Source organism: Fistularia commersonii, chromosome 10 (genome assembly GCF_037954325.1).
Source record: "Fistularia commersonii isolate RoL2024-O1a breed Wild chromosome 10, RoL_Fcom_v1.0, whole genome shotgun sequence".
In the NCBI taxonomy this organism is placed as follows: Eukaryota; Metazoa; Chordata; class Actinopteri; order Syngnathiformes; family Fistulariidae; genus Fistularia; species Fistularia commersonii.
Window position 1 is genome coordinate 9,205,328 of NC_141293.1, and position 9,600 is coordinate 9,214,927.

Consider the following 9,600-nt stretch of genomic DNA (forward strand, 5'->3'; position numbering starts at 1 on the left):
TTAATCCTGCTCCTCTCATAGGGATTTAATGTGGTTCAACTGCAGGTTCCTATGTATTATGCAAAAACCCAGTGTGTTGAAAATGAGGGTCTAATTATTCCGTTTGAAAGGTTGTAATTACATCCTTTAGACTGAGTAAAGGATATTCCAGTGTGACTCTCTTTCTCCTTAGTAAAGGATTTTGTGGGTCGAAACAAGTGCGGCTCATTCAGTTGTACAACATATTGACCCGTGCTCGCTGGTCTGTTTGCAGTTGGAATCTCCCAGACACATTTTAGATTAATCTCTTTTTTTTCTTTTTTCTCGCAAAGTGACAATTCAGCATACGTATTGGTTTCGTATAATGTAAAACCGATGGTCCCGAGCAGCCGGGGTTACTTGTTCATGTGCGGAATTACGTGCTCTGTCTGTGGAAAGTAATTTAATTTAAAACTTCATATCGGATTTGATATATTTCCTTCATCCCCCTCCCACCCCCCCTTTTTTTTCTTGTTGGACAGACAATCAAAAATAGATTAGGAGAATTTCCCCCTCTCTGTGTTGCAGAACTATGAAGAGGAATGAGGAGGTCAGAAACTTCCCCGGTGGAGTTAGATAACCGTTGCCAGGAACGGGCCGGCCCCCACCTCAGGGAGATGAGGCAACAAGGGGGGCCCCCGGTGTGTATAAATGCCACTACGCTCTGCATCCTCCTCCAGCACACAGCAGAGGGACACAGCTGATAAGGGTCACCGGAAGATCTGGAGAAAACCCACTTTCCCAGACAATCATCATCCATCACTGGCGCTGAGGAACCTGCAGAAGATATTGTTGTGCTCTTCAGCGGGTGCCTCTTTTGAGAGCGAGGACCCATCAGGTGTAATCATCAGAAACAAGATTTAATTGATAGACCGTTTAACCCATTTAAAAAAAAAAAAATGAAGGCGTTCAGCATTGCGGTTGCAGTGACACTCGTGCTTGCCTTCATTTGCATTCTGGAGAGCTCGGCAGCTCCGTCCCCATGGGTAAGGGTGACTTTTTTTTTTTTTTTTTTTTTTTTAGTCCCGCAAATGTTTTGTCAGGATGCTAAGGCATGGTGCCACCAAATGTGCATAATTCATTAACAGGTGCACGAGCCGGAAGAGGCAGGGAGCAACGACACTCCAGTTGCGGCGCATCAAGAGGCGGCGGTGGAATCATGGCTGGTATGTTCGACTGACTGAACGGATTCAGCCAATTAGCCGGAGCAAATTAACATTTAAGTGGATGCGTTGACCCCGGGGGGGCTGGATGCCCCTTGTGCTCAGCTGAGAAAACAAACAAACAAAAGTACAAGTTTCTAACGTGTCTTATCGTTGACGCAGATGCCCAGCCGCGTCAGGGAGAAGCGTTGGAGCAACATCCCCATGTGCCGCTACTGCTGCAACTGCTGCAAAATCAACGACTGCGGCTTCTGCTGCAAGTTCTGACGATTCCCCGCCGCCCACAGCGCATGTTAATTTATTGCATCCCTTTGTACCGTTCACCACTTCACTTTAACATCGCTGTGTTTAGAGATAATTCACTGAATATCACGCAAGTGTTTTTGTATTTATTTTGTATGTTTTTAATATTCTCAAGATATATTGTTTGTCTCCATCAGATAAGTTTCTGTCAAAATCAATAAATGATCAATGTTTAACCCCCGAGACACCGGCTCCTGTTTGTTGTATGTTATCTTTGCTGGAGCTTCCGCAGAGTTTTCTAAAACAAGCGTTGTCATATGCCAGAGAGATTTATTAAACATTGAATACGTACCAAAAATTAGCGTTTTGGCCAAATGTCCTGAAATGCATAAAAACTACATGTAAGCATTGTACCTTTTTGCTTATTTGAATTGGGACTTACATTAATTTCAATATGTAAATATTTAAAAACAAATATTTAAAAAAATCATGCTTAAATCGTACAAGTACATAAAGTTTCGGATCTAGTCCGCTTTGGTGTCAAGATCTAGCTACTGTTTCTCCGATGATTACTGTTAGTTGCTTTCACAACCACTCGAGGGGGCTGAAGAGCTATGCAAACATGCTTTTGAATAAAAAAAAAATCAGTCTGGTCAACAACGACGCATTTACTAGGGTTAACTAATCCTTTCACAGCAAATATGACTGTCCAGCTCAGAAGAATTAGCATGGAGAATTAGCATTTTGGCTCACAGCGAGGGTTTCCCCGGTTGGATTCCGGCCTGTGTGGAGTCTCCATGTTCTCCGCAAGTCTGCGTGGGTTTGCTCGAGGTTCTCCGGTTTCCTCTAACTGTCTAAAAACACTAGTAGGGTCAGTTGGAGACCCTGAATTACCCAGATGTGTAAGTGAGAGGGTGAATGTCTCAATGTGACCTGGTGACCTGTCTGAGGTTAAACCCTCGCCTCTCAATGACAGCTGGGCTCGGCTCCAGCCGCCCTACAATCCTGAGTAAAAGATAAACAGTGCAAAAAATGAATGAATGAAGGAATGAGATTGCTTTCAAGTGTTTCAAGTGTTTGCAACCTTGCTCCAAAAAAACATAAATCCCTTCCATGGAGCACCAGGTTTAAGTGCAAAGTTGTGCTGACAGTGCATGAATAATCAGCAGGCCGTCTCAATATGACGACTTTCTCCTGATTATCACTAGCCTTTGTTTTGAACAGTGTGTTTGTTGGGGGTAAATTAGTAGGAGCATCACACACACACACACAGAGACACACACAGTTGCATGTTTCATAGAATGGTGATGTTTGAAACTCACTGCTAAAAATCATCTTGGCGCCAGGATGTAGACTCCTCATGGTGCTCGAACCCCAACGGTAGAAACAGGACAGGAAGACGCAGCATCTCTTCCAGGCTTGATATTCCCTCTGTTATATTTTCAAAGGGAAATACATGAGTCTCCTTCCAAAGTTTTCCATCAGAGCGTTAAAGAAATGAACAGGAGTTGATTTGAACGACTGTAATTACATAAAATGTGACTGGAAAAGATTGTTTGTCGAATACATTTATTTGTTTGGGACTCTCAGCTAAATGATTCTGGGTACAAATTCCCAGGGTGAGTTTTTCCAAAAATGACAAGAGAATTATTCTGCGCCTGCAAATCTGAACGGATCCACAAAAAATGAGATTTTTTGAGGCAATGTTTTTCTTGCGTCATTCATTCATTCATCCATTCATTCAGTCATTCATTCATTCAGTGCTGTGAGTCGTGGGGGGGCAGAGCCTATCGTCTATTGTCATAGGCTGAGACATACAACTCTAATTCTGAGGTCTCTATGTCAATTGCCAAGATGTGTGAATGGGAGTGAATGGTTGGATGTCTATATGGCGTGTGAGAATGGATGTAAGTCTAAATGGCATGTTGAAAGAGTGAATGGTTGTACAAATATGATGTGTAAATGTGTGGGCGACCGGTTGTATGTCTATATGTGGCCCTGTGACTGCCTGTTAACCGGTCAAGGACGATCGCTGCCTTTCACCCAGCTGGGATTGACTCCAGCACCTCCCAGTGGCTCTGAGTGCAGGATAACACTCAGATAATCAATGACTTAATTTTTTTCTCAATATCATGGTTTTTTTTTTTTTTATTCATTATTTTTAGCACAAGGTTCTTGACAGGTTATTTTTGGTTTCCCTACAGATTTTCCTCATCATCCCCACAGTTTAAATGTCATCACTTGTGTCTCAGCAGGTTGTCTTGATTTTCAGTCCAGATCTGTGTGTTTCCTTGTGACTGATTTCATTTTACGTGCTTTTAATCACCATCTTACTTTACTCTTACTAAACTTTTTCATTCTGGTGGGTCATTTCTCCTTTCCAAACAGATTTTGCTGACTTTTCCGTCTTTGTCAACTATGGAGAAAAATATATCTCAACAAGCAAACAATGTAATTATCAATAAAAAACAAAAACAAAACTATTATTATAATATTTATTATATATTTCATATTTTCTATTTCTATTTGTTTGAACAGGTGAATCAATCCTTCCCTCTTGCCAAGTTCATCTCCGGGACACACAGAGTGTTGCCGCAGCAACAGGTTCCATCACGTCAAACCTCAATAAACAAGCTCATAATCTGAGATGAACTGAGACTGGCAACACACACACACACACACACACACACACACACACACAGCTGTCAGTATTAACACAAAACAGTACCCTACAATCAATCACTTTTGACAATCAACCATTTTCATTATAATCAATGCCTAATTATGGGTAATCATTTACAGAGCTGTCGTGTATTTAAGTTGACTGACAGGTCGCCATTGTTGTTGCTCATGTCTGGGGACAGATTACACTCTTATTTATTTCTGCTCTTTTCACACATGCAAGGAATTAGAATGTTAAAATACTGTCCATGTATTTCTTGCCTTTTCAATTTGCACCCAGTGATTTTAAATCATTATTTTAGTGCTAATTTGATTGATTTCTTTTTTCTTTTTCAAAGCTGTTGAAATTTGGTGACCAACCACTGGGGTTTCATTTTACAGAAAAGTGCAAATGCAAAAACTATTTTTTAAACAGTTTTACCAGCTAGTTGATAAATGAGGATCCGAGTTGTCGGGCAAATCGAAGAGGAACCTGGAAAAAAACAAACTCCACTTATTCCACTTCTATCCCTCGTCCAGTTTTTTAACACAGTAAAAATATGGACTGAAATCCTATTTAACCTTTGAAATTCCTTGTCCTTCCACAATTTAAACACCAAAACAAATTGATCACACATTGACACCTGACAACATTTTGCCTTTTGATAATAGTGTTTAATTGAAAAATTATCATCCTATCTTCTTTGGCTAATAATTTTCCAGGGTTATTTGTTTTTTTGTAATTTGAAGAAAAAAAAACTCTAATTTTTTTTTAGAGATATTTGTTTTCATTATCAAATGAAATCCAGCACATTTGTCCACGATGCTCAGCGGTGGATATTTTTTCATGTTGTTTCTATTGTAGAGAAACAGGAACATGGAAAACAAATGAATGAGGTGATATTATTTTGTGTGGAAGAAGAAGAAGCAGCAGCTCAGATCAGACTTTGGAGGAACCATGTCAAAGTGCACCAGCCAAGCAGCTGGATAAAGCCACCACCTCAGGCTGAGCTGCGACCCCAGGGTCCACCTTCAAGGACCGCCGGCACTCCCCCTGGTGAGACCTCACACCATCACACTCTTTGCCTCTCAGAAAGGTTTCTTCTCAGATCAACATACATTTCAACATGCTTAAAAAAAAAAACAAGGAAAATGTCTTGATTTGGGAGTGAGACGAGAGGAGATCAGTTTTATATCCTCTCAATTTAAAGGAGAAAAAGATTGCTAAAACTCAAGATTTCACCTTACAAGAATCACCGAATAAAGAAATACACCTTGAATTTTCAACATAAATTTGTGTATGCTGATCAAATCCAAAGGAGTCTGTGACTTGTTTCCCTTGAGGCCCCGTGCATTTAAATTAAAGTTACCGAATCAAGTGTGACAGTACACGAGGCTCTCTGGGCGGAACCAGTCAACAGTCAAATCAGTCAACGGGTTCGGAGACGGTTGGGTTTTTATATTCTTCGGTAAATTGAGGCACAGACGGAGAAGTGCATTAGAAAGTAAAACCAAATAACAGAAAAAAAAACAATCTCAGGCTACAGATGCACGCGCACATTCGCGGCTTGATAAAATGACGTGATGATCTGGAGGGAAAATTCTTCCTCATAATATTTTCAGGAGTTAATGGGGAAATGGGAAGCAGCTGTTCAGGCAGGTGGTCCATCACTTAGCCCGAGCAGGTGACCAAACCGCAAGGACCTCACTGACAGCCTCTAGTGGACAGAAATGATGCGGCATATGTAATGTAATTAATATATATAAAAGACCTAAAGAAGATGTGCAAAACTTAAGGGTTTGTGTGAATGCTGCCTCATGTTGTCAGATGATGAGATTATTGTCATTTCTGTGCACCGTGTTTTCCTATCCTGCAGCGCATGGAGCTCCCTGGGGGTCCCTGTACTCATTGCCAATTAAAATCTAAACTTTGAATCATCATTTACATACATCAAAATAAATTTCCCAAGATCTAAACCGGCACTTCGCTTCTCGTCTTTCTTTTTCTCACCGATAACCAGCTCATTTTTGTGCTTTTTTTGCCCCATTGCAGCTCTTTCCTTCACCCTCGTGCATTAAGTTGAACCAGCAGAAATCACAAACGTGTGTCAAACGAGCCAAAATCCTCGCGTCCTCCACCAGGACGGCGAAATACAAACATGCGCACATTTTGTCGGAATAGGTTTGTGTGTGTGTGGACACTTGCGCTTGTTCTAAATCCCAATCATTGTTACTTGTTCACATGTGCATCCACGTCCACAAACAGCAGGCCGACAACCCCCTGGTGACCTAATTTCCATATAAATCGTTGACGCTATTCACTCATTCTGAGGGACATGATGACGCGGAGGAAGCCAAAGGAGAGCGAGAGAGAGAGAGAAAGAAAGAGAGAGAGAGGGGAAAAAAAAAGCAATTTCAAGGTGTGTGAAATATGGCTGAGGTGGTCTGGAGGATGAGTCTTATTCATGAGGTGTCTCAGTGGTGGGACCACCACCGCTGTGAAATACGCAGAGTGTAAAAAGGGGAAAAAAAAGAAAGAAAAACCGTCACTTCACTTCGATCCAAGCTCCGACCTCAGGTGTGGCCTTCAACTGTGAGGCCGACTATAGAAATCTGAGAGGCTCAACTGTCTAAATAGATGAGAGCACAGCTGCTTTGTAGGGAAGATCACAAAGACGAAGCCGCCGAATCAACCCGCCTTTGTTTTCTGATGGCCTTGCCAATACCGTTGCCCATTTAGGGTAAAATAGGAAATGGTCATAACTCAAAGTGCTCAAATGACATTTCCACAACTTTCTCTCCGCCCCTCCATCAAACCTATATTTGTCTTCTGAGTTAGCAGATTCAATCTGGGCTCTGGAGCGCGTATGTCCCGCGACACTGTGTGATGCTAATTTTGCCCGAGCATATGCGCTCCTGCTTTACTTATCTGTTAAATTATCTGAGAGGAATGAGCTCCTAACAAGAACAAATGTTTGGGTCCAAATTGGAGGGGAGAAACAAATTCTGTCCATGGTATTTACACAGGAACACCGCCTAATGTATAGGAGAATTTTTACATTTATATACTCTCTTGTGAACGGGTGAACATAACATCATTTATCATGACAAACAGTGAACAATAATTTGAAAAGCAAAAAATATCATTCACCATTCACTAAATGATCATACTTGTTTTTCTCGCGGAAGATGGATGCCACCCCACTCCAACATTGTAGCGCAGAATCCATCATCCAACCGAATATGCTAATTCATTTCTTTATTTTCAAAAAAAAAAAAAAAAAGAGCTGCAAGCTGGTATGTTGTGAAATTACAAAACATTATAGTGGCTAAACTCTGCTTGTGCCAGAAGCGTTAACATTTTTTTTACCACAAGTTTGTAACCACAAATATAAAGCTTGTAAAGCATTTCATCATCAAAAAAAAACAAAAACATCTCAAAAAGCAGCAGTAGAGCAAGGAAGTTATTAATATGCCAACACTGATACAGACTGACTTGATATCTCTGAGAGAAAAAGAAGGTGTGGTGGGTAAATGGATGCTGAAAATTCATGAGCCAATAAATGTCAGGGTTTCAAAGAGCTGGAAAATAAGTGTCAGTATTCAGACATCCTTATGCTGTTGATTTGGTTGCAACATTACATGTTTATTATATTTTATTTTGCATCCACATTTTGTTTTAATTGGTTTCTGTATTACCCTGTGCTGCTTTTATAACAATTTCATTTTATCTTGATGTGTTGTGACAGTACTGGGAGCCTCAACAAGAAGAGTTGTTGTAGTATGTTCCGAATTTAAAACCTCTCGTTCGTGCAACGACACAGCCAGAAACAGGGGAAAAAAAAAGTGGAAGTTCATTCGAGACAGCTGGAGGACGAGGGGGTTATTTCTTGGACCTAAAGATCCTCTTCGCACAACATGTTTTTTGAACGGTTACATGGGCAAAAAATGTCTGACATCGAAGAAAAGGCTCACATCTGTGCGGTGTTTCCTGCCGCATCTTCCTGAAAGCTGACCTTTTTGTGTGTTATGCAACTTTGGCTCACAGCTCTTTGGGCTCTGCAGGCTGGAAATAAGAGAAGGCAGTGCTCCCTCTCTGTCCGAGAACACGATGAAGATCAGAGACTTTGGAAATTTGATTCTGCAAATAAATTCTTATGTGAATGAATTATAATGTGCAATGGACTTAAACTGTGGTGTCCACACATGAGGACAGAACGAAGCAGGTAAATAAGTACCACTACCACAGACTCAAGGGAAAACTGCAGCGTTGGCTTGGAGGGGAAATTAAAAGTCAGCTGAATTTATCCTGGTTGGGCCAAGTTCACAAGTACAAAATCTCCTCTCATTCCAAAATCTGTCTGCTGTGTTGTTAGGAGGTGAGCAGCCAGTATGTGAACACAGCCTGACTGCAGCGGCATGGAAAAAAATAGCATCTTTAATTTTCTATGGAAACAGGTGAATCCTTCATGTGCAGCAACCATGTCTCTCCTTAATGGGTTCGGGCCAAGCGGTTTCCGCATCCCGTTTGTGCTGATGGGCGGCAGGAAGGACAGATTGGCTTCCGATTGTAAGAATTATTTGCCTTTTCGCAAAAATGTTGATATTTAATTGTTGACACTGTCGTTAATCTAAAAAAAAAACCTCCTGCATTGAACAAGTTGAAAGGCTGGTATTCAGGAAAGATAATTTGTGGTATTTTCCTGGTGAATGCAAAAATGAGAAGCTGACTATAATAACATGATAATAATTCACTCCTTTGTGGGCTCTCGGTTATTCCACTATCTTTTGACCATGCAAATACATTTCTCTTGGCGGATTTTGGTCGAAAACAGCATTTTACCAACTTCACAAGCTACTTCTATTGTAGCCTCTTCATTTCTGCCTCCATGTGTCTTCCAGCCACAGTCATCACAACTACAACTGGCGAATGTGCTAATAAGTTCTGGGAACAGATTCATTTGTCATTATGCAGCACGCCGAACGAAAAGGGTGTTTCGCTCTGTTGTGTGCATGTGAGATAGAAACAGCCTGATTTATCAGGCAAAGTGCAGCTGTTGCATGTGTGGATGTCAAACAAGGTGATCTGCCAATCTGGCCGTGAGAGGAAGCAGACGGACTTATAATACTGTACATTTTCATTCCCCCCCGGCATTAATTTCTAGGACGGCATTCTGATTGCGACTGCTCTGCTGCAAAGTTGTTCTGTGATATCTGGCGCCACAACATTAGCAGCTGGAAGCAGCGAGATGGGGGCGTCATGGACCGGAAATTGTTTGTCCACCACGTTCCTTAGTGCTCCAGTGGACTGAGATCTGGGGGAATTTAAACGCCAACAACTTGAATGCCTCATTATATCTGCAGTTGCCCCAACCTACCCATCAATACACCACAGTTTGGCGCTGGAAAGTTACTGACATCCTTGCGCTTGGCCATTTTCAAAGTCCAGCACATCTAATTATGGATAAAAAAAAGCCCACTGGGTCCCATATAGATTTCTCCCTCTGGCTTGCGA

The 9,600-nt window shown here is 41.4% G+C and overlaps 1 protein-coding gene across 1 annotated transcript; it reads left to right on the forward strand.

Moving 5' to 3' along the window:
- Nucleotides 1-692: 692 nt before the first annotated feature.
- Nucleotides 693-1,667, forward strand: hamp (hepcidin antimicrobial peptide). The gene is made up of 3 exons (XM_086153653.1): nt 693-1,004; nt 1,107-1,184; nt 1,344-1,667. Exons 1-3 carry the CDS (start codon nt 918-920, stop codon nt 1,446-1,448), a joined length of 270 nt encoding a protein of 89 aa, XP_086009779.1. The 5' UTR covers nt 693-917; the 3' UTR covers nt 1,449-1,667.
- Nucleotides 1,668-9,600: the final 7,933 nt, after the last annotated feature.